Genomic DNA, 25,629 nt, shown 5'->3' on the forward strand with positions numbered 1-25,629 from the left:
TGTAGTCAATTTTTGGTAAAAAAGGAAGGCCTTTTTTTGAGCCCCGAAGAAAAAATTGTCTCAGATCGACTCGGAAAAAAAGTTTTCTTATAGAAAATTACCATACAGTTTTTTTTTAAATTGCAGCTGATAATTAAAAGTAACAAAATGTACAATCCACACGAGGTGCGTCGCCTATCATTGTATTTCAGCACTTTCATGCTACGACAAAAAATGATAAATTCATTCTAAAACACTTCAATTAAAACAGAATCTTTTAACAACCTAACATCAACCCCAATTAGAGAAACGTGTTAATAATTTATTAATAGTGCAAGAAACTAAATACAGCACATACTTATAAATTTCCTACGGGCCATTATGATCTACAGGTCAGGTGGCAACCGCCACCCGCCCCCCCGGGTCAGTCCGCCCCTGACTATAGTTCACCTCTTTTTGTAAAATCTGGGGTCCCTCAAGGATCTGTGTTGTCGGCACTCTTATTCTTAATATTCATTAACGATTTACTGAACCTGCCGTTCGCTGAGCGCGTAAGTGCTTTTGCAGATGACATAGCGCTTTTTTATTCACAAAAGAGATACAACGATATACAAGCAGAAGCTAATGAAGATTTAAAATTAATAAGTGCATGGTGCCACGTAAACAAAATGGAAGTGAATGTTAATAAAACAAAATACATTAACTTTAGTATAATGAATAGTTTTGCTTTTGATTCTGATTTAAAGTATCACGTTTTTAATTGTCTACAGTTTAACTGCAGTTGCCAAAAAATCGACAAAGTCGATAATTTCAAATATCTAGGAGTAATTCTAGACGAAAATATATTAACTGGGAAAAACACATAAATACGTTACACAAAAAGTTGAAGTCATCCGTAAGAATTTTTTACTTTTTACGAAATTTCTGTTCCGCCGACCTGATGAGAGCCATATATATTTTGCTTTAATTGATTCAAGGCTACAATACGGCTTGGGGCGGAGCTTTCAAAACTTTTATTGAAAAATTAAGAACGACTCAAAATTATCTCATACGAGTGATGCTTCATCGAAGTAAACGAGAAAGCTCTTTTCAATTGTTCACTCAGTTACGAATACTGCTCATACAACATCTGTATGTACATAAGGTCTTGAGAATATTTTATGCAAGAAGCGGGAATATTGGTACCACTGACCTCCTATACGTAACAAGAGGCAGAGAGCAGCGCATTTTCAGGCTGCCAAAAGTAAATAAATCATTTTTAGACAATCGCTTCAATATATAGGACCTAAGTATTTCAATCAACTGCCCAGTGATATAAAATCCTCCCATATTACCGCTTTTTGTAATAAGATTAAATCATGGCTATTATCCCAAGAAGACATCAATGTACTGAATTATGTGTTGTCCTAATGCTGTTATATTCAGTGTTATCTTTTGTTTAGAAATTATTCAGTTTTCAAATCCGGAAGCCATATTAATATCTTTTGTTGTTGTGATTTGTTAAATACAAATATGCATGTACCTTATTTTTTCTAGCATAAGATTAGCTTAATCTCTGTTAGACGCCATGTGGAGAGGCATTTTGTTTTCTGTTTTTTACCTTAGTGAACTGGACTCTGTATTTTTTATTTTTATATACTTAAATATTATCTAGCGTCGGTCACTTACTACTGGTATCTGTGACCAACGTAATTCCGAATTTCTATACCTTTGTATATTTTGTAAACGATTAGTGGCGGAATAAATTCATTATTTCATTATTTCAATTTTTTAAAGACATGTACTAAAGTAAATTCAAAACCATTTATTAATGTAAGGATGTGAAATCTCTTTGCGAAAGGTGGCGGCAATTTTTAATTGTTTTATGTTTTTTTTTAAAAACTTTATACGAGGGGCCCACTGCCTAAAATTTGTACACTTATTTATAAATACATATAAACTTAAAGGTATTTGTGGGATTTAAACGTATTTGACATATTTCACTGATATTTATAGTATTTTGGGATATTTAGTTTATGTATTTGATGGTATTTAAGCGTATTTAAGTGTATTTAATGATATTTAGACATATTAGATACGGTGTTGTATATGGTAATATGGAAGATCCACGTTAGTATTTTGAGAGCGTTTTGTTTATCATATTTGGGATAATAAGTAAACAACGGTTTTAAGCTCGGTTTTAAGGAATTTATCGGAGTTTCATAGCACTAACACTAAAGATAAACAAAAAAAGACGATATTTTACTTTCCAAACATTTTTTTTAATCTTTGAGTTTTTTTTCAATAATGGCAAACTAGCTTTTTTTTATTTTATTTATTATACCTCTCTTGTTCTGGGCCCTCAACAGGCTTGCGCCCAATTACAGAGTGACCCGCATAATGCTTTTTAGGGGTGCCCCTGCAGAAGGTCTTAAGTTGTTCTATACTACACCGGTATTTACCTTAGGAATTTGGAAAACTGCAAGAAAACCTAATTCGGAGTAGCCAGCAGAATGCTCGAAACTGATCTAAGGTAATTCCCATCTCTGCCACAGATGAAAAATTCACCTCAACCCAGGTTCGAACACCCGACCTTCGGATTTATAGTCCAACCCTGTACCACTGAACCATAAAGCTTTAAAATCCCCTAAGTATTTTTCATAATTATTCTTAAATGTTCTTGGGATATTAACTTTAGCAATATCTTCTACTGATTTTATATCATCATCACTTTTTTCTGATAAGCTTATTTGATTATCAAAACCAGATAATTTTGACGCGCCACAACGGCGTGGTTTTTTCAAATAGCAAGCAAAAATTTAAAAAAGTATTTTAAAGACCTTATTTTTCTGTGTACAACCTACAAAAATTGTACCTAACTGATATCTCTTCACTGTAATCAAACACAGCTGATTTTAACTAACAAAATTTTGAAAGTAAACATGAGCAAACAAAAATTGCCATTCGGCGCGGCGGTGTTCTCGGAAACGTGAAGATTGGTTTACGCAATTTCCTATTACACGCGTTCAAAAAACAACTATAAAAAAATCTTATCTTAGATATAGCTGCACTCGATGAAGAAAAAACACCACAGAATCTTTGTTTAACACCGCGATTAACACTGCTTCACTTCACTGTAATAACTAATAAGGGACTAACGTTGTACCTGTAGCTCTGATGTGTCATCATTTGTTTCGTGTCAAGATGCTGACAATAAGCAAAATAATATTTCGTAACAATTCGGGAATTTAAAGGGATTTACAAGTATTTACTAAGTATTTATAGGAATTTTAATGTATTTTTTGGTATTTAAAGGTCCTTTCTCACATTATTCTTATTTTCTTTATTAATTTTATTTTTGTTTTTCTATTAGTTGTTTTTGTGGGAATAAACATTATTATTATGGTCGGTGTTTCTTGTGAGAACTCAGGTCTAGCCTGGTTAACTAATCGCACGGATTAAAATCAAGTAACGATTAGTGTCTGTGTCTGTGTCTGGTGAAGTTATGTAGGGTCCTAAAAAAAATAAAAGAAATAAATAAATAAAATAAAAATTGACACCCTCACATTGGAAATCTAGAGATAGTATGTATTTCATACTTACCAACATAGCTATTGATGGGCACAATAGCCAACGCTATTATTATTATTATTTATTAGTATTTAACAGTATTTAAATGGAATTAGTTGTATTTCCTGTATTTAATAGTATTTATAAATACGCATGTACACCTATTTAAGGGAGTGGGCCACCCCTCGACTTTATATTAGTCCAAATAGAGGAATATAAAATAAATTTTAGTTTGGCTACTGGAAAATGGCTGCTATGGAAGAGTGCATGCGTAAATTGGTTTTTAATAAGTGACGCTACTGGCCTTTCGTACGTTTTCAGCATTTTGGCTGCTACATTCTGGTTGATAGCTTCACACGGGTCAATGCGCGTACATATGTATTATGAATATACGAATTACGAGTTACGAACGCAACTGAAATACTGTTGCCCTAAGGCCCAGATGACTAACTCATGAATTTAATTCCAATAAATTCCATAGCAATGCCATTTCTTGCACACCAAAATGCCACATACAAAATTCCCCTTGGTAGGAAATATAAAACGGCAAGGTCCACATTCTTCAAAAAAAGAATTGATTCATTGAAAGTTACCATACTAACTGCCGATTGGCCGCAAAGTACTCGCAGAATGTGATGTCATCGCAAAAAGTCTTAAATGGCAACCTATATTTTTTTGTCAATGTTAGATAGTATTTTGTTTTCTCTTTACGTCCATGTGAAAAAATCGCAAGGTTAGTTAAGAAAAATTTTGAGAAATATGGCATTTAATTTTCAAATTTGTTATTTATAGTTTCGTGATTTAGACATTTGTACTGAAAACTTGTATTCGAAAAAAAATACAAGAAATACGAGAGAAAACAAAGTACTATCTAGCATTGCCAAAAAAAATAGGTTGTCATTTAAGCATTTTTGCGATGACATCACACTCTGAAACTATGACAGAAAAAAAATTGAAAACTGTCAGATTGTGGCAAATATTTAATCATTCCACTTTTTTTGATATGACCAATAGTAACGACTCCAGCATCAATGTTCCTTACTTTTTATTCACCCTGTATAAATATTGCAACAGTTCAATAAATGTATGTAGTGTTTTTTTTAAATTTATTTGACATACATAATTCTGTCACGTCGTGTTCATTACCGACAAAATTATCCGCCATAACTTTTTAGCACATAATTGGCTAATAGAATACCGATCTGCCACACAAAAATGTGTTGAAGTCCCTTCGATCTCACAGGATGATCTTTTGATATTTTTTTTCTATTAAAGATATCAATACTGAAAATAATTTCTTTGTTAGGGAGGGACTCCCCCTCCCTTCAACAGCCTGCCTCCGCCGCCCCTACCCCAAAGTTAAAAATTGCAACCTACAACTTGTAATACATCATTGGGAAGCTCTTTGCCGTCACTGAGGTTTCCAATGATGTGTTATACATGCAAGGTTGCAATTTTCTGGGTAGGGATGGTGGGAGGCAGGTCATTGAAAGTAGCAATATTCTTGTACGCTCAGATCTCCATACTCCGAGACAAGTTCTGAGTATTTCTTTCAATGTCCCCGATAGGACAAAAGGATATGGCCCATCGAACATTTTAAAGAGTTACCCTGTATGTGCAAAACTGTCTGATGGTCATCTTTAGCCATGAATGCAATAACTAGGTAGAATACAATAAAAACTAACCTGCCAACATCGGCTCATATCTAGCCTCCAAAGACAACGTGTCTTCATCTTGGATCAACTGAACCAGGTTCTCCCCGTCCTCGTTGTCGCACTGAAGTTCGCCATCGGTTTCGGTGCCATCAGTCTCAGTGTCGATTTCGATCTGCAAACCCTGCAATTGCGCGATTTCCTGTGTTAATCGCTCCTCCTCCTCGGTCAGCTGCTGCGTTTTCTGTCTGTGCTCCTCCTCGCACGCCAAATCGTCCTGCACCTCTTTATTTTTCACCTCGTCGTCCGTTTCCGAATCTAACTCGGAACTTTTTCTCGCCTCCTCTACCTTCTCCCGTGTCGACTGCAGCTTGGCAGTTAAAGACTTCGGTTTTGCATCTGAAATTCGGCTCAAAGTGGTGTGGGACCGTTTCAAATACTGCTTCGGCTTTGATGCAGTTTCCGACACAGAAGGGGGGGTTGTAATAGACTCAATCGAGTCAGGTAGAAAAGCTAAGGCTGGTAAGCTTGCGGTCGATGTAACCTGATGAAAACGTTTCGACCATTTCAGATCACCATCTGATTGGCGTGGTTTACCGGCAGAGTTTTTAAATCGTGATCTACACTTTACAGTTAACCACCCATCAGTTTGCGAATTCTTCTGCATATTTTCGGTTATCGTTTCAACTGAACTTCCAATGTTGTTATTGGAAATATTCTCGGAAGATGTACCCTGATTTATGATGGTTTCAACTGAGCTATTAAGGTGACTTCCTACTTTTTTGACGGAAGTGAACAAAGTCGATTTAGGTCTATTTACACCTACTGTTGGTTTTAGAGGTGCATTTGCTTTAGGTTTACTTGCAACATTTTTCAATTTCGCCGAGTAAATTGAATTAGAAATCTTCATGTCGCCCACAGTTTTGCTACGTGCCAGACCAGAATTTGGTAGGCCCTTAGAGAGCGGAGGTTTGGATACTTTTGGTGGAATTTTTACTGTGGTGGGGGGTTTGGGTAACAATTTGGTAGGGGTAGATTTTGGTACAGCACTACGGATTAATGCAGTAGAATATGCGGGTTTGGATTTGGCTACTTTATTCGGTTCAGTTTTTGATACTTTAACAGCAGTAGTGCTCTTCTTCCAATCTTCGACATCATCTGTTTGGCTTGCTTGCTCTTGTTTTGTACAACATTGCTTCCGAGGCAATGCACTGGGAAGTACATCGGTATTTATACCCTTTTCGGAACTTTCAACGCCCACTTTACGAAATGTGTCATAAGTTTTCTGATCTTCACTAGGGGAATCTATCATTTGAGGTTGAGAATCCGCACATGGAGGTTTCAAATCTGTAACAACGCCGACGGCCTGCCTTCGACAATCACCGGAACCTGCAGATTCCTTCACCTCTTCGGTGGGCAAAGGACTGGTACACGTCGATTTACACTTGGTCAAGCATCGTGGACTTATCTTTCCAGAAACATTAGGACTATTTCGACCTGAACCAACACTAGGGCTGGATTTTCCTGAAGGATTCTTGGTTAAATTTGTTTTGGAAACTTCCCAAGCTAGCGATGTAGGTCTCTGTGGTATGGGCGTGCGTTCATATTCCCATTTTAGCTGAAACCACTCTGACAACGCCTGGAAATCACGTAGATAGTTCTCTAACACTAAGATAACCTCGCGACATTCCGTAATACTGTCATGACTTTCAACTGTATTGTAAATCTCCACAACCTTAAAAATAAATTTTAGAAAATTCGTAATTTATTAATGTACAAGATTACAGAACGCTGTAGATTTCCAAACAAAAACGCCCAATACCTCGCCCGAAGATCCGATTTTTTGTCACGACCTGTGGAGGCTGATCTAATGCGAGCACCTCTACTGTTACAAACTGCATTTGCCTGTTTTGACTCGATTATACGCGGTGGACACGGTGGCTTTCGTGACACCTTCCCTGCAACACCATTCTAAACATTGATATTTAAACAAAGAATGAATCACAAACCAAAATTGTCATCAATGGATATATTGAAGGCGAGAAGGTTGCGAGCTTCGCGCCCTTGCTGTTGCACGATCATACGAACCTGTTCCATTTTTTTAAATAAAAATGTACTGCACACATTTAATAATCACTTTAAGATTTGAAAAACTGACGTTTGATTATTGTGAGAATTCCAACCTCACATTTCTTTGAAGTTTGATGGAAAAGCAGCTGATTGTATGTCAGTGGCGGCACTTACGAGCATAGGCGGAGTTGTTCAAGACATGGTGAAAATGGGGGTAAGATTTTTTTTTAATTAAACAATTACTATCAGTCAATCAATACTAACAATCGCTATAGTCAAGGATGTCGGAGGAATAAAACACGAGTACCATAAAAATTCAGACTTTTTTTCCTCATAGGGAAGAAGATTCTCCCTGGCCCTATTGTTCACCAGGACTCTAACAAGCACTGTTCGCCCATAACGTAGGTTCATCCAGGTCCTATCGTTTACCCACAGCGTAGCATTACCCTCATCGGTGACACAGCTGCATTTGACATCTCTGGGGTTGTTTAAATAGCCTGACAGTTCTGTCAATAAAAGTCGCTGACAGGAACCTTCACCTGTTGCTCCAAAGGCAGTGAACGCAAGCTACACCGGCGCAACGTACTGTAACGCCGCTACCAGAAAGCATCACCTCTGTCTCTATCTTTTACTAGGGTAATTTTTGAAAAAAAAAATTCTCGATTATTCCAGGAACGTATGTCTTGCTACCAGTTGCGCAATGATAACTTAGATTATTTACATGAACTTTTTTAACTAGGTACACATTAATAATGTAAAGCAACACTGTAGTAAACACTTAAAACTGTATGGCAACGAATCAAACTTCCAGCAAAAGTAATCTTATCTCTGATCATACACGCTCTATAAACGGTCAACGAATAAGAATGCAGAACAATAAGATCTTGTTCTATGCCCACTAATTATCACAAAAACTTGTCATTTCTCTTTCGCGTTCTTGAACAGCAACAGCAGTTTCGCTTAGCATACGTAAATACTTAAATTTCTCCTCGTCTGGAGGATGGGATGGACGAGTTGACAAATGCATCGGTTCGATGGAAAGTGCCGGTAACACTATGACTTTAGGATGCGAATTGAATAGTTGTTGCGAAAATTTGGGAGTATGGGCCAACTGTGAATATAATGGTTCATTGGTCGAAGGTCCTGCAATCTCAGCATTGTTCCTGCGAGAAAATGATAATTGAAGATTACAAACACTATTACCTACATTTCGTTTGCATCAATATCGCTTGGCAAGAAATTTAAAGGAAAATTCGTTGACCAAGAAAATTTATCTTCTTCGCCGGAGCTTCCATACGCATTGAGACTATCATCATCAGCTTGGTATAGATACGTTAAACTGTCATTGTAATCCGAATCTAGACGGATTCGTTTATCAACAGTCCAGTTATTGTGACCTAAACCACCGTTAAACGCCCCAGCGGTGTTTAATTTTTTACCCCTACGCGAAATGGTGTAATGCAGGGGATCCTGCCCCTCTCGTCGGATCATTTCCGGCAGAATTCTTCGCCTAGCATTAATGAACCAGTTGCATACTTGCAACACTGTCAAATTTGCTTCTTGCGACAACGTCAATTTCTCTGCGTCGCTGGGGTAAGCGTTATATCTGTGATCGTAAAGCCACCGTTTTAAAATCTTCACGGAATGCTTGGGAAGATTTCCACGACGTTTTCGTACCGCTTGCCCTTGCAGATCGGGCATCTTAAAAACGCGTAGCGCGTCGTCCATTTCAGAGTCATTTCCGTCGACGCTACTACAGCTAGACTGGTATCTATCGCAATCTAAGGGATGGAATTAATGGGTTTTTTTCAGTAAATTAAAAAGCATATTTACCAGAATCTCTCATTTCATTAATCAAATCCATTTTCAATGTTACAAAAAGAATGACGGCGTTTGATGTACACTATGATTCATTTATTTTTTTTCCAATGGCCACTTTGTTTTTTTTTGTGCGGATTTTGGATTGTTCAATGAGTTGCATAGTATCGTTAAATTTATTCCTAATAATTGTTAAATTTTTAATTGGATGGGTTAATATTGAACGTTTTTCAAGAAGTATAGTACAGGGTAGAACGCGTAGAAAATGCAAAAGTTGTGTTTAGTCATTTCGGTACATATTTGAATTTAAAAATAAACGGAAACTAAACGCGTTTCCGGTTGTTATGATGGTACGTGAACCACAATAATGTTAATTTGGTCTGTGTTTAGAAGGACCCTGTCAAGCGTCACTTTGGGCTTAATGTAAGTTCACAGCTCTCCGTTCATACGTTTCCGTTTGTCCGTTAGCCAATCAGAAGACAGCAAATTTTTAAATACGTCGTCCGTTTACGACGGAAAAGTTGGTTGAAGTTGAACATTTACGTTTCCGTTGGTCCGTTTTTAACAAGAGTGAGGTTATGTTTGGTACGTTAACAACGTTCGCCTACTCGTTCTTCACGGTAATATGCCAGATAGCAATGTGTTCTTACTTTCGTACCATTTTTACATACTGAAAATCACTGACGGTACAGTACAAAATAAAGTTTACGTTATGATTATACTTGCAAATGTACAATGTGGACGGATTGCTATGAACCTTAACAAAATGTACTATCCGTTTGACGGATCAACGCAACGGATGAACGGAGAGCTATGAACCCACCTTTAGAGTTTAATTGTATTGAGGTGATTTGCCTTTTTTGGTTTATTTGTAGGTTTAAGTTTTTTTTTTACCACCCGCGCACGTTAGTAAGAGAAGGGTTAGTATAAAATTATTGGTAGATGGAGTCTGACACCAAGCAGATTTGAACATTAGGTTTTTTGGAAACATTCAAAAATTCTTAATGAGACAAATTGTGACATACCTTATACACTACATCCTCCCAACAGTGCAAATGCAGGTACAAACCATATGACCAACGCCACCGCATTTAATTTCTGTAGCAGCTCGTGCAATACCTAAGCAAAGAGTAATTAAGTCTTCTTTGTAGTGGTGCAACATACCTCTGCTCCCGCTTCTGTTCTGCATATTTTTTCACTTTCCCCTCCAATTCCGCTATTTTAAAACGGAAGTATACCGGAATTTTTCAAATGTGGCAAGGCGCGCTCTGATTGGCCGAACGGGACGGCGCGTGGCATCAGCCGCGTGAGGGGTTTGTCAGGAGAGTCGGCCGTCAGGTCTTTCTTTACTTTCATGCATCTCATTATTTCGTCGCAACAATTCGTACGTTTTTATTTTTATGACTTTTACTTCTTCTTCCGTTTCTTCTTCCGCTTCCGCACAAAAATACTTTGTCTTTTGTTTCCACTTCTGATTCCATTATGACATTTCCGCTGCTTCACTCTATGGTTAGGGTTTTTTAGTGAGTTTGCGGACACGTATTTTCCGTTACGTTAGACGGCCATTTTTTCTTATGATATAACGTAAGGGAAATTTAGTGAAACGCGCTTGCGGATAAATTTGTTGTTGCTGGAATTTGATTGGTTTACGTTATTTATAAACATAAGGTATAATAGTGTCTTTATACGGTATAATTCTTAAGCTTTTTTACGGTTATAAGAAACGTAAAATGTACATCCGCAAACTCACTAATATTAATTAAAATTTCAATTACGTTAAAAGATTATAATAATAACCCATCTTCGGAATGTTGCCGATAAATTTCTGCGATATTTCGGAGAAATAGAAAAAAATGGAAACTATAAAAGGTGGATAACCATACAATACCAAACAATAGATTTTTTTGGCATAACTTATTTCTTAAGCGACACAAAAAAATCCCTTTTTGGTGCCAGCCTCGACACCATAATATGAACCAAATAGCGAAAAAAGTAGAACAATAGTTATTAAGACAAGGATCTAGCGACCAGACGGACAGACGGACGGACAAAGTGGCCAGCAATAGCGCGATTTTTTTATTTTTGTGGAAATGCGCTAAAAATGCATACCGTTGAGTAAAGAAATTTCCTTCATTCACAGTTATACTTATACGAGTAAAAAACCCGAGGTAAAACCATCTGTAGCAAATACCAAAAACGACCAAAAACATTTTTGGCGTTCTACCACTGCTAATTGTCTGAGTTTTATAATACATAAAATATATAACAATAGTTCGTGTTAATAATTGTGAATAATTATAATTACCTTACATATAAACGATGACATTATCATATAAAAATGTAAATACCCACGGAAGCAATTTGAAATTATTAGCTGTAGAGTTTTTATTGGTAAACAACAAATAACGGAAGTCAGAATTTAATTAAGCGATATGTTTAAAAACCGTGAAGGTAGTTTCCAAAATACAGGTTTTTTCCGAACTCATGTAGATTAAATTTTGTAAAAAAAAAAAATAACCGTGCTGTCATCACGTACTTAGAGTACATCATGTAATTAGAGATAGAAACACTCAAAGAGCTTTTGCAACAATTGAGTCCTAGGTACCTACATTTCTATAGACCGTGTGTCCCAGGTTGAACGCACCATAGGCAGACAGTGTTAATATATTTTTTCGCGAAGGATCCACGACGCCGCTGATATGTATTTAAAGTTAGCGTTCAACGTACGTTATTGCGCTTGCCTGATGCTAAAAAGAGACTGGAGTAGTACGTTGAGCGCTAATTTCAAAGGCCTCGTCGATCCTTCGCGAAAAAATACTTTGCAATTTCCCGATTAAGCGTTATTACCTGGGACACGCTGTATACCTCGTGAATGTTTTCTGCACAATCTCAAAACAATAAAAAATGCAATTTTAAAATTCTTGAGAATTCAATCATGTCAATGTACTATAATTGTGGGCACGACGTAGCAATCCCGCTGGCATCAAAATGTAGAATTATAGCATTAAAGAAAAATCAGAGATTAAAGGGACCGATGAACCCATGAAGAAATGCGAGAGAAAGTCGAAGTTGCCTCCCTTTTGGGCTATACTTAATGGCGCGGACGGATGACTGAAGTGGAAGTCCTTCACCTTAAAGCAAGGATGAGTTGGATAAAATCTTCAAAATATTTTGATTCTAAGGTTGTTAACCATAGAAAGTAGTTAAAGATTTATTTCTTTTCACATTCCACCGCTTTAAGTACACATCTACTGGGTGTTTATTAACTAATGACCCATACGCTTTGGATAAATACAGTTAGTTTATACCGCCTTTAAGTTGCAAACAAACTTTGGCGCTATGAAATAAAAGCCTTTGCTGAAGTTTTACCTTCAGCTTGCCCTTATTACCGTTAACCTAGAGCTGAATTAATTCACTCAGTAGGTCTATACCATCGTCTATATAAGACCAAAACCACCAGTCGAGCTCAGTTCCATTTAATATAACAACAAAGATGTTGATGGTAGGTATATATTCAGTCATTCTCTTTACCCATAAGCATAATCTTTTCAGCTTAAATTGTTTACTCTAACACTATTAATAATCGCAACTACCGCCGTGCCCTTTTGGACTAATAACAACAACTTGGGTCTTCATCGTTACGGCAGTTATGGTTGGAGGAATGGTGGATGGAATGGAAAATTGTTTAATAATGGACTACAATTGAACAACAATTACGGATGGGGTTGGCGACATGGTTAATTTACTGACATTTTTACATACGCATATTGTAATACTAATGTTAAATTAAATAATCCTTCTGCATTTGCGTCTTTTTTGTTAACAAAAGTGTAGGTGATTCATTATATAATTTATAATTTTTCTACTTATAATGAATAACAGGATTATTAAAATAATCGTACAATGATATGGGATTACCATTAAATTGGGGAACTGTAGGTAATGATTTAAATTACCTATAGAAGTTATATAAAAAGGTAGACATAGCGCGAATGTTATATTTTTGCAAGAATGTTAAAGGTGAGTGGTGCTACCTAAATATATTCTAAGTGAGTATGTTTGCAGGAAATGTTTTTTTTATTATTGGCATGCGTCGTGCTGAACGTCTCATCGAAGCCACAGATAGGATTTACCAATGGTCATTGGGATGGTAATCGGTATTATTACCCAAATGGTACAGCCGGTTCGTTGTGGCCAAATCCTCACCAGCCAAGTGCCCCGACGAGCCCTTGGTCATGGAATGGCCCTTGGTATTGGGGTCCTAACGGATGGACACGCTATCCGGATTGGAATGATAAATCGTGGTGGTGGTGGCATCTAAGAAATCATAGAAAATAGAGCGCTCTAAAAAGCAATATTCCGCAATATTGACCATGTTATAAAACTTTAGCCTTAAGACAAGATGAGCTATTCAAATTCAAAAATATTTATTGTATATTTTGTATATGTTATGCAAGGTGCATTTTTATTTTCTCTAGGGGTGCATAACCTGTTGAGATAGAATTGTTTCATTTTTATAATGAGTAAAGCGAGTCTTAAAAATTAAATGTGAAAAATGAAATATGCTAGATACCTCGACCACAAATGATAAGGTGGCCATAGGCTTCGTTCTTCAAAATTGTACGGGTAAAATGTCGTTGGCCATACACTTCGTTCAAAATTCACCACTAAATAACCGGGTATTGGCGTTCCATTCTTCTTATATAAATAACTACCTTAAACAAATTCCTATAAAATGACCAAATTTCTGGGTAGTATTAACAAAAGTATTTATCTATTATAATTTAAATTACACTCAACGTCCAAAAGTTAAGTCTATGATTTACATAGTAGTTTGAAATAACCGCCTTTTTTTAGTTCAAACATGACCGACCGATAATACCCCTCTTTTAGAATATACCCCAATTAGTAATTAGCACTTCGCAGTGGCGTCTGGAATTGCTATAGAGTTGAAATCTCAAAAATGTTGCGTATTGACAGTTGCTCACTGCTTATCGCCCTAGAAATTTTGGTGTAGTCAATTTTTGGTAAAAAAGGAAGGTAATACACTGCCTTTTTTTGAGCCCCGAAGAAAAAATTGTCTCAGATCGTCTCGGAAAAAAGTTTTCTTATAGAACCATAGTTTTTTTTAAATTGCAGCTGATAATTAAAAGTAACAAAATATACAATACACACGAGGTGCGTCGCCTATCATTGTATTTCAGCACTTTCATGCTACGACAAAAAATGATAAATTCATTGTAAAACACTTCAATTAAAACAACATTTTTTAACAACCTAATATCAACCCCAATTAGAGAAACGTGTTAATAATTTATTATAAGTGCAAGAAACTAAATACAGCACATACTTATAAATTTCCAACGGACCATTATGATCTACAGGCCAGGTGGCAACCGCCACCCGCCCCCCCGGGTCAGTCCGCCCCTTAGTAGATACATTTATATTACTGGATATGCGCATCCAAGTTTTCCCAACAATTTTTTCTTACTCCCGAGAAAAAACGAAAAGAACAGGTTTTTGCCGAAATTTTCCGTTTTTTACCGACCCTTTAAAACCTTAATTAGATCTTTAACAAGACATACTCAGCCACTACCTTAAAATCTGTACATCAATTAATGCCCAATGAGTATTATTTGCCGCCCCATACAGGGTTGTTATACATAAATAAAAATAGAATTTTTATTTGTAATCACTACCATATGTTAACAACTGTATATCATTTCACTCAAAACCTTTAAACTACAAAAAGAAGATAAACTTTCTACAAAATCGAACATAAAAATTCAAATATTAAAAAAAGTAGAGTTATTGACCTCTACGAAATTTCATTAAAAGTTCAAATCGCCTATTGCTTCGTATACCTTTTATTTCCGTTCTAATATTCTCCATACTACTCCGAACGGGATTACTTTTATTCTTTATCGATAGTTCTTGTTCCCGTCTTCTCGTCGGACTTTTATTTTTGGTCACACTCTTTGAGTTATTTAATACTTGGTCTGACGTTGGCACTCGCGAAAAACTAAGCTTCCTGTGGACCTGCTTTTTCGCAGAGGCAGCCTGCGGAAGATTGTTCGTTTTGGTCGTTGAAGGATTGTTCGTTTTGGTCGTTGAAAGATTGTTCGTCTTGGTGCCAGAGTCAGGTTTGCGACCGGACAGGAGTAATTTCGCGCGTCGCATTTTCTGATCTTTGTAGTCTTGAATGTTTAACATTTTGTCGTACATTTTTTGATGTATTTTGGAATAATCGGGCATGGTACCCCTTTTTAAAACCTTCTTGTCGGTAGTTTTTAGGTTTGCTGGCGTCGCCCCGGCGTGGAGTTTGTTAACGGCAGGCGAAAATCCTTTTTTAGATGCGGTTGTAGGTGTTTTAATTGGGAAACTTGTTCTGCCTCTATTACGATAGGTGTGTTCTTTTTCATCGTCCGATGGAAACCGTGTCGGAATTGGAGTGTTAAAGTTATCCATAACTACACTGGTGATGTTAAAGGTGACTCGGTGAGCGTTTGAATTAGGCGAGCGGCTCGTACTTTTTTGAAGAATGGATTTGCATGTTTTTATTTCTTCCTAGAAGCATATTACATTTATTACTATCTACAAAATATGACTTCCTGTATTTCGAATGAAAACACAGGTTTGCTCAAAGCGAGTACTAGCTTTAGATTAAATGCGCTTTTGTTATTATTCCAAATAACTGTGCCCATGCAGAAAGTTCAATACAAAGTCACAGAGGGGCCACATTTTTGTACTCAGACTTTAATGTACGCATTTGGAGCGTAATAAGTCTGAATTTCAAGTCTCTAGTCTAAATTCAGAATTGTTACTAAGTGTTCTAGCGCAATTCTAGAGCTTCTTCGACCCTCAGTATGGGTGTAAGTCTAGGTCTCTACATTGCGTCTAATACTTTAGTTTGCAGATTGCCACGGTGTTAAAGAAAGAGTAGAACTGCCAATGCCACTACAAGAACTATTAAAATAGTTCTCGACTTATAACACACAGTTATAATTGCTTCACACTCAACATTTTTTAGGCTTGCCTTGTGAGTCAAATTATATTTGGTGCTTGTGAGCTATAGGGTCTAGCTCTGCCAAATCTGACAGCTGCTCGTAAAACCAAACTTCCGGATATTACAGCTTCTGTCTTAGGAGGTAAGAATGTCAACCTGACATAAAATAGGTATACAGGGTGGCCATTTGAAAACGAAACAGAGCCTATTTTGGGGACCTCAAAACGAGTGATACCTTATTTCGAAGGTATTTTTATGTAGATTATAACTCTTAAGATTTAAATCGGTTTTATTTTAAGTGCTTAAAGCTAAAATCAATCAAGTAAATGATCAATTATTCTTTGTCGCAAGTTCTCTAGCGACGTTGGCTGACTAGCATAAATTTTAGTTTTTAAATGTCCCCATAAAAAAAATCTAACAGACTTAAGTCCGGGGAACGAGGAGGCCATTCAATAGCTCCTTTTCTTCCAATCCAATGTTCCGGAAACGTTTGGTCCAAATATTGACGAACTCTTGCAGCATAGTGGGGTGGCGCACCATCTTGTTGAAATACTATACAATTTTCCAAGTACTCGTTGTTATTTTCTAGTATCTCCACTAATGCTGGATGAATCGTATTTTCTAATAACTTCAAGTACATCTCTCCTGTTAGATTGCCAGGTAAAAAGAAGGGGCCTATGATATGGTTACCAAAAATGCCAGCCCAAACATTCAATTTTTCGGTACGTTGTGTATGCACCTCACGAAATATTCTGGGATTTGAATCAGCCCAATAGCGACAGGTGTGTATTTGTCACTACTATTATTTGACAACAATTGACAAGCACTATTAAACTTCAAAATGTTGCTATAGTAACGCTCTCAACAATAACCAAGATTTCTGTTGCAGAATTGGCATAGCCACCTACAGGTATTAAAAAGAAAAAAACAACAACAAAAAGTACGGTTCAGAATGTAGGAGAACAACATTTTTTGTATTTACTGTTGTATTAATTTTTGTTATTTAACTAATTCATTTACAAGCATTTTTTTCATAAGAAAATGTTGACACGTTTTTAACTTTTATTAGCCCCTGTATCGGCTAGGCAAGTTAGTAGCGATTTAAAACTTAAGAGTTATAATCCACATAAAAATACCTTCAAAATAAGGTATCACTCGACCCCCCATTCGATTTAAAAGTTTGGGAGCACTTGTCACCCCCGCTAGGGCTTTGCCCTTAGGGGGGCGAAACTAGCAAAAAAAATGGTTCCCCTTGAATCAAAAATTGACGGGTCCGAGGATTTTTTCGTAAATGTTTTGAGGTTCCCAAAATAGGCTCTGTTTCGTTTTCAAATGGCCACCCTGTATATCAGACATTAAAGAAGGGTGCTAGATAGCTAATCAACGCTTGTGCATCCAGAAAACGACCAAACCCTACACAGGCTGCCAGTTTTTCACCTTGTCTCGTCGTGTCATTACATTTTTGGAAGCGAAAAAACAAAGGCGATGTTTAGGCTCCCTTTATTGAAAAAAAAATAATAAAAAACCCTTTTTCACCATAATATTCAGGGTAATTCATGTAGCCCGTTCGCTGGAATTGAAACAGTTGAAATAATATAATTTCAAGATGGCGCCGCATCCGTATATACCGAAAGTCTTGCATTTTTAAAATAGAAACACCATTTTCTATTATTCTCTAAATGCCCTATTTTATTTTAAAATCAACGCAATTAATATTTAAGTACCTATATGTCATAGACATCTGTCAAACAAATTTGACGATGCCAGAGTCCATTCAAAAATTTATATCTCGTAAACTGTTCCGGATAAGTGAGCGCTCTTTTTTATGATCGAATCCTAACGAATTTTTTGTGGCCGCCGAAATTCTTGAAAAAGTTTCCAGGGCTTTTGCGGTTTTTCAAAGTTAGCAATCGAAAAATGTCAAAAACTTTGGTTTTTCAAAAACTATTCCTGATGAATGTAAATTGCCTATATCTGGTAGTTATTGAGTCATTGGCATTTTTTGAAAGAAATATTCTTATTTTAATTACGAGTAGGTGTAGTACTCATTTTATTTGGAATGTCCTTCAAATCAATGTCAAACAGTGTTATCTGAGTGTTCAATTTAATTTGTCTAATTTTCACTATGGATCATTATCCAAATTGTATTGTTTTTGATTTGTTTGTTATTTATGCCAATAACTCAAAAACTACCGGATATCCAAAAATTTGCAAGTTGGTAGAAATTCTAAAAAAATCATACTTTAAATTGGGAGAATTAAAAACCATCAGAAAACTATTTTGAAAAATTGGGTAATTAGGAAAATTCATAAAATAATTAGTAATTCTAAATTCTAAAAACTAACAAAATCAAAATCAAGTTTAAAGTAGCCTACAATTAAAAAAAATTAAATTAAATTTTCGAATTAGTTGAAAGTTCACAATTTCAACGAAATTAAAGTTCTCGTAATAATTCGAAAATGAGAAATGAACATTCATAAAATTTAGACTTAAAAAAATGAAAATCTGATGCATATACATATATTTCAAAATAAATTAATACAAATTCAAAATCAGAATAGTCAGCACATCCAATACAAAAAAAAATAAAATCGGAAATTCTAAAAATTAAAAAATATTTGAAAAATTGGAAATTACGAAAATTCGAAAGTCCGGAAAATTCGGACAAAATCGAGGACAAAATACAAATTCACAGAAAACAAAAAATTTATCAAAATTAGATTAATTCAGAAAAATTTGAAAAACATTAAAATCAAAAATTCCAAAAAATTAATTTTAAAATGTTTCTGAATATTTTGAAAAATTGAGAAAATTAAAAAAATTAAGGTACACAAGCATGAAAAGATTAAAAAATCGACAAAAACCCGAAGGCGTTAAAAACATTTCACAAAGTATTTGGAACTTTTAGTAATTAAAATGCCAGCGTAGAAATCATTTTGTCGTTTTGAAGTAAAAATTTATTAGAAACTAAATCTGAGACAGTGTAAGCTACGAGTTACAAGCCAAACCACTGTCTCGATCCCTTGTACGAAAATGTGCTTCCACTACCCCTGGTTTCTCTTTACAAATATTGCTAAATTGACACAGTGTCTCTGTGCTCCAGAAAAGCGCTACACCCTGACTATCTCAGAAGACTGTGCAATTGTCAATTCCAAACACTACAAAACAACACTAACTAAGCTCAAAGCCTGTATTTCCAGGGTAAGATCAGAGAAGACCAACTGTCGCCTGCAACACGATAACGCCACAGCAGTATTGCGACTACGGAAAATAGGAGGCATTAGTTTCGGAACAACCCTCGTATTTTGAAAGGGCACATCGTTCTGAAGAAATATATGTATCACACTTGCTCGACTTCGGCTATCTCCGTATACGCGATTTAACGTCGTATTGCAAAAAATTCCAGGACTCTAGGACCATTCACCTAAACGTAATTCAAAACCGACGAAGTGGGTTCGGACGGACAGACAAACGGGCGGACGGACATTTTTTATTCAATTTTTGCAAAAATATACAGGGTGTTCCATTAAAAATTTACCAAATTTGCATTTTTTACTAAGTTTGTGATATTCATTTGTTTTTTTACTAGGGATAATTATACCACAACTTTTGTATTTAACACACATAATAAACAGGAATACCAAATCAGGCAACCGATATTGTTTTAATAAAAAAATAAACCATTTATTTAGCAGTACTATTTATTGCAATACCTACCTATGAATCTAAAAGACTACCTCTGAAAGCGGTGCTACTCTTTCCCAAAAGAAGAAACAAAGAAAACATTCTCTTTATTGAAGACGCCAGTAGTCTTTGAACAGTGTATGAAGGGATGCATATAAACAAATTCTCTCCTTCCTAATGCCTTTGGTGAATTTCTGGTACGCTAATAGTGTAGCCTGTCCATGAAAGGGATTGAAAGTAGTATCTGATCTTGAACTTTCAATTTTTCCCAAAAGAGGGAGGGGTGAGGGGGATGCCTGTATTTCACAAAAGTGCACATTCCTTTCAATGGGTTTAAACTTTCAAATTTTTTTGGAACTTGGAAAATACATAATTTAAACTCTGCATTTAGACTTTAAAGTCCGAGTACAAAATAAAATCTACAACCTGTCATTCCACGCCTTTAATAGTTTTTGATTGGTAAAACCACAAATGCAATTTTGATGCTCCGTTATCCAATAAAAATATGTTTTACCAATAGAAAACGCTATCAAGACTCAACCTCAAACTATTGAGGTTATGTATCCATTGTACAAGATTTGCCCCTTGCATTGTTTTACAATCGCTTGCTGGGTAACACCATCAATAAAAACATATCCACTTTAATTGAAAATATAATTATATACTTACCTCGGGTATTTCAAAGGTCGCATTTAAATCCGTAGATGATCCCCGTCCTAAAATTACATTATATAATATAGAGCAAATTTAGCATAGGTACCTTGTTTTGAACTTCTTTTAGAGTCTGTTGCCATCTCAACATCTTCCAAACTCTCTCCATCATGAGATGATGTTTTCCTCAATGCATCTTCCTGGTTTTTGCCTGTTGATGACGACAGCCCTAAAATTTGATCATACAAAATGTGGACGATATATAAAAAAGTTACCTAGTTTTGAATTAGTTCTAGGAGAATCTGCCGTTTCTTTCGCAGTTTTGACATTTCCTAAACTAGCTTCTTCATAAGAAGATGCCTTTTGCTTACCAGTTGGTGGAGACTGTCCTGAAACTTGATATTCAGTGGAGCCAAAACTCATTATCTACATGTGTACCTTGTTTCGAACGTCTTCTAGAGACACCTGTTGTTTCTTTTGCCACATCTTCCAAACTCTCTCTTGACTGAGACAATGACGGTTTCTTCAATGCATCTTCCTGTAGTTTACCTGATGATGACGACCTACCTGGTTTGGAACTTCTTTTAGGAGAACCTGCTGCTTCTTTTGAGGTTTCGAAGTTCTCACCATTATGAGGCGATGCTGTATGTTTCTTCAATGCATCATCCTGTGTTTTACCCGTGGATGACGACCGTCCTAAAATTTCATTAAAGAAAATGGGACCAATATACAAAAGTTTACCTAGTCTTGACCCTCTTCTAAGAGAACTGGTTATCACATTTGGAACCTCCTCCTCCCGACAGGGTGCTGTATGTCTTTTCAAAGCTTCCTCCATTTGCTTACTCGTCAATCTTGTCAAAATTACACTGCACTTACGGAAATAGTCACTATAGTCAACAAAGTTCTCTTTCTTATTTGATACATTTGCACTTTTACTTTTTGATCGTTTATTTTCACCTCGTTGGAGTTTCAATTTGTGCATTTCTAATTGTTTGACAGTTTTTTTGTTAACTACCATTGGCGCTTTTTGTACAATGACTTTTGAAACTAATGACACATTGTCAATCGGAGGTAGGAACGAATTAGAGATTTTCCTTTTAGTTCTTCCAAAAGTGGGTGACCTTAGTGGAAGGTTTGTAGAAACCCCACTGTTTAATTCGTGGGTAAGCCGTATTTTACGTTTCCGTATTGACTTTCTCGTGCTAGACGGAGGGTGGGGTTTTGTGCTAGATTCATCATCGGTCTCAGATACGAACGGATCCATTGCATAAACCTGAGACAGAAAATACACAATGTAAGGATTGTGTTGTACAAATATTGTAACGAACTTCTTGTGGATGGTATCCAGGCGAACAACTATACTACTGCAATTCTTGTGGAACACATATTAGTTATACATATAAAACGAAATATATTAATAACAAATCAAAACTAATTAAGCTAACATGCTCATCACACCATAACAATTTATAACCGTTAAAACAAATTTTAAAAAGATATGGATACAGCGACGTTGCCAGTTTAGCTCCAATTTGTTTATTTATTCAAACAATGGTACGTATTATCTGAAAGCAATAAAACGACTGTTAATTCCATTAAATAAACTGAATCAACTATAAATGATTTAAGTTTGGTTTGTAACTATTCGCTGTAGAACTAACGTGAATAATATCCTTAAGCGGCAACACGGCCATATGAATTAGGAGGGGACTGTGGCTCACATATAGCTGTGCTGTGTGATCTTAACCTATATATTAAAAATAAACTTTACTTGTCCTAAACCGAATAATCAATTTACGAACGGAAATGAATAGAAATTTAATAAACATTTCATTTAATAGGCTGTTTCACATCTCGTCGCACTACAATGGACAAGCAAAAACTATGAGGAAGATTATGGGGGAAACTAAAAAGAAGTTAACACTGTCTTATCGCACGGCTTAGGTTGTTATTTCGTTACATTTTAGAAAGTTTAAGTATCGTACGGAACCGCTTCTATCACAACCATCAACGTTCACTGTGGGAGCAAATGAAGGAAAGAAATCGTCTAACACTAGACGAGTGAATGTACTGAACAAATTATTTATGAGATACATTACTGATCTGATGTCCACAGGTGAATGCTCGTCGGCTTTCGTAGGGCATGGCATCGAAATAAATAACGTATGTGAAACTGTGACGGTGCTATTAATCCTTTCCGATGTCCTTTAGGTGCAGATCACATCAGATTTTTCTTGTGTACGAATATATTGGAGTACTAAGAATGTTGAAAATAAGGCGATCGAAGAGATTTTGACAAAAAATGTAGGCATTCTAAGACACGAATTGGCACAATTGAAAATAGTTGGTGTTGTTCCGAGCTTACAGTTCGTGCGAGATAAACAATTTGCGAGATTGGCCCAGGTTGATAAGTTGCTATCAGAGGCGGATTATGGAGATGACCATGTACCTCTTGAGTTAACTGCAAGAGTTAAGGCACAATTGCAATTGAATACAAGCTTAAATTCATACATGGTAAGTTGGAAAGCGAAATGAAATTTTTACAGTTAATATGACATTAGCAAAAAATTGAGAAACTGGATAAAACAAGTAACGAAGAATGTGATGGTATACCTTCAATGCCAAATGATGTTTTTGGTTTAAATCATTCCAAAATTATGGAAGAGATAACAAGCGCAGCAAAGAAATCAAAAGCAATACATAGGGACAAATTGCGTGGGGACTTGGAACCTACCACTCTTATTAATAAAGATCCTATTCAGTTCACTAGCGAACAGGAAGAAAAGGAGGCATTTCGACAGTTTTTACAAAAGCAGCAGGTAATTTAGGCCTAGATATTGATGTTGATGTAATTGTCTTCATTTTAATGTTACAGATTATGAAAAGTAAAATGCAAAGAGATATTAAAAAACAAATAGCCGAATTAGAACGAGTGGAAACTGTATGGATCGAACAGCAAGAAATGGAAAATGAAACTGTAGATGAAAAAGATTTTATTGATGATGATTTTGATAGTTTTAATAAAAGTTAATAATGTAGCACATAGTTATTAAATTTTAACCTTGGTAGCAAAAAAACAGCTTGTTTGTGCAAAATTCAAAAAAAGGACTAAATAATTATTTATTATTATTATTATCCCTCTCTTGTTTTGGGCCGTCAACAGGCATGCGCCCAATTACAGAGTGACCCGCATAATCCACTGTTTATAATGTGTTAATTATCTTTTCAGTAGAAAAACAATTTTTTATTTGCACTCGATCATAGAGTAAATAATATACTTAAAGAGGTGTCATGGGATAGGATATTGTTGCAGTAGAAAATCTTGTAAGGAAGTGTTGCTATCTTGTGACTGTTCTTCAAAGCTGTTGTATCGCCGTATTACCATATAGCAGCATGTCACCACTGTATTACCTATTTAAATATACTGACAACAAAGTTGAGATTTGAATTAGGTCATTACTTTGCACCAGACACACCATGATACTGTCAGCATTATATTTAATCACAGGAATGTGATATTATGCTTCTGATGCAAGGAGTCTTTTAATTCTTTCAGGCCATAGACCTATTTATTTTATTATTTTAACGCCTTACCTTTACCCAATTACAAACTTTATTTGAATTTAGCTAGCCATGAAAATTAAATAGGTACAGTGAGAAAATATAACTGATTATGCGTATAATTTCTAACGTTTTTGTTGGATTAGCGGTACACGTAGACCGTTTTAACACTGCTTTAGCAATTTTGTGTGGAATTTACGCAAACAAGGTCCTTTTGCGCAATTCACTAATGTGGGAGTGCTGTAAGTATAGTGTATTTGTGAGAGAAAAGATCAATTCCATCCATACTACCATTGTAGGTATATAAAGATGTATATTATATACAATGATATTTTTTTTCGAGGCAAAAAAAAGACAGTGTATAACATTCCTTTTTTCCAAAAATCGACTGCACCAAAATTTCTCGGGAAAACACATTTTCTTATTAATTTTGGAGCGTAGAATCCAAAACAATTCGTACTTTTTCGATCAGACTTCTCAATCAAAAGTTACTAGAAACGCATTCAAAAAATACTACATCGGAACTGATTCGCCACTGGGCAGTCGGCAGTTCCGCACAGAAAAATTCTCTCTTCGCTGACCTACTTCCTACTTTACGAAGATTGAATTACTTTTGTGGCTTGAAGATAAAGCAAAAATCTACGTAGGCGTAGATGACGATCACATTACAAGGCCATTTTCACTTTCATCTATAATTCTATAATAGAATTTGAAGTCGGACGTTTATGATTATGTAGATTACTTCTTATGACGTATGTGATGAAATTTTTCTGAAATACTTATAGTCAATTTTCTTAGTGTAATTTTTTAGTCCATGGTGCTACACATTCTGGATTTTGTTACATGGCAAATTTACCGACTCTATGGTGTTTCTAAGCAAATCGTTGTGTATAGTGTCATACAACAAAGAGTTTCTTGCGCTAATTTCTGCCACTCCCACCCCTGATCGAACTTCAACAAAATCTGGTATCATTTTACTTTGAAGGGTCAAAGGGTGTAACTAATAAAGTCCATGATCATTTTTTTTTAAAGGCCAAAAATTACAGTTGGATTATATCCAAATTTCTGACGCCATTATTTTCATATTGAAAAACATCCAAATACCAAATTTCCTTCTGATGCACATTTTTTCACATCCCCAGTTAGGAATAGAGAATTTGGAGTGTTATTTTCAAAATTGGAAAGACCATTACCCAACAATGTATGTAAAAGGCCCTTCTACACTCATTATTTGAGAAAAAAATGTGGTGACCTGTATACAGACCTAATTCTTCACATATATGTGTACTGCAGTAGGTATAAGCTACATGCCGTTAATTAGGGCCCCACTACAGAACTGCATTTTCGGCTTTCACTGAATTAAGTTTGCAACGAACCACTAGGAATGGAGAAGTTAACAATTTCATATACTCTAAATATCAAAAATTATGTCGACAATTCTCAACACGTACACTGTACACAATTATTCTAGTTTTTCTTGATCAATTTAAAATGTACTTACTTTTTTTTGTTCCTATCAGCACTACAGCAACTAAATAATAATATTCTTTCGATTCATCAATTTCTTTGATGTTTCAGTTTCTTTAAATTTTCCAGGTAACCTAAACTACTTCCGATCTTCTCAGGTTCTTCTGTTTTCATATTTTTTCAGCATGTCTG

The 25,629-nt window shown here is 35.8% G+C and overlaps 4 protein-coding genes and 1 long non-coding RNA gene across 5 annotated transcripts in view; 2 read left to right on the top strand and 3 right to left on the bottom strand.

Annotated features, from left to right (window-relative positions):
• Nucleotides 1-7,368, bottom strand: part of LOC116160631 (S phase cyclin A-associated protein in the endoplasmic reticulum) — a 62,448-nt gene extending 55,080 nt beyond the window's left edge. The window contains exons 1-3 of the mRNA XM_031473882.1: nt 7,190-7,368; nt 6,966-7,138; nt 5,214-6,915 (exon numbers count right to left, since the gene is read on the bottom strand). Coding sequence (XP_031329742.1) covers nt 5,214-6,915; nt 6,966-7,138; nt 7,190-7,277 — 1,963 coding nt within the window. The 5' untranslated portion in view covers nt 7,278-7,368. The remainder of the gene's footprint in view (nt 1-5,213; nt 6,916-6,965; nt 7,139-7,189) is intronic.
• Nucleotides 7,369-7,963: 595 nt separating this feature from the next.
• Nucleotides 7,964-9,215, bottom strand: LOC116160070. Its single transcript, XM_031473204.1, has 3 exons — nt 9,084-9,215; nt 8,458-9,031; nt 7,964-8,413 (listed from the first exon to the last, which is right to left on the bottom strand). The coding sequence occupies exons 1-3, from the start codon at nt 9,112-9,114 to the stop codon at nt 8,149-8,151; spliced, it is 870 nt and encodes a 289-aa protein (XP_031329064.1). The 5' UTR covers nt 9,115-9,215; the 3' UTR covers nt 7,964-8,148.
• Nucleotides 9,216-12,232: 3,017 nt separating this feature from the next.
• Nucleotides 12,233-13,565, top strand: LOC116159687. The gene is made up of 3 exons (XR_004143032.1): nt 12,233-12,570; nt 12,621-13,088; nt 13,134-13,565. It is a non-coding gene; the product is annotated as an uncharacterized LOC116159687 (long non-coding RNA).
• A 1,171-nt stretch (nt 13,566-14,736) lies between these two features.
• LOC116158764 lies at nt 14,737-21,947 on the bottom strand. Its single transcript, XM_031471595.1, has 7 exons — nt 21,738-21,947; nt 21,151-21,682; nt 20,848-21,105; nt 20,685-20,798; nt 20,519-20,638; nt 20,428-20,474; nt 14,737-15,635 (listed from the first exon to the last, which is right to left on the bottom strand). The coding sequence occupies exons 2-7, from the start codon at nt 21,671-21,673 to the stop codon at nt 14,877-14,879; spliced, it is 1,821 nt and encodes a 606-aa protein (XP_031327455.1). The 5' UTR covers nt 21,674-21,682; nt 21,738-21,947; the 3' UTR covers nt 14,737-14,876.
• A 178-nt stretch (nt 21,948-22,125) lies between these two features.
• Nucleotides 22,126-23,446, top strand: LOC116158765. The gene is made up of 5 exons (XM_031471596.1): nt 22,126-22,325; nt 22,377-22,572; nt 22,621-22,923; nt 22,971-23,228; nt 23,285-23,446. The coding sequence occupies exons 1-5, from the start codon at nt 22,216-22,218 to the stop codon at nt 23,438-23,440; spliced, it is 1,023 nt and encodes a 340-aa protein (XP_031327456.1). The 5' UTR covers nt 22,126-22,215; the 3' UTR covers nt 23,441-23,446.
• Nucleotides 23,447-25,629: the final 2,183 nt, after the last annotated feature.

The sequence above is a fragment of the Photinus pyralis genome, unplaced genomic scaffold (assembly GCF_008802855.1).
Source record: "Photinus pyralis isolate 1611_PpyrPB1 unplaced genomic scaffold, Ppyr1.3 Ppyr1.4_LG1, whole genome shotgun sequence".
Taxonomy (NCBI): domain Eukaryota; kingdom Metazoa; phylum Arthropoda; class Insecta; order Coleoptera; family Lampyridae; genus Photinus; species Photinus pyralis.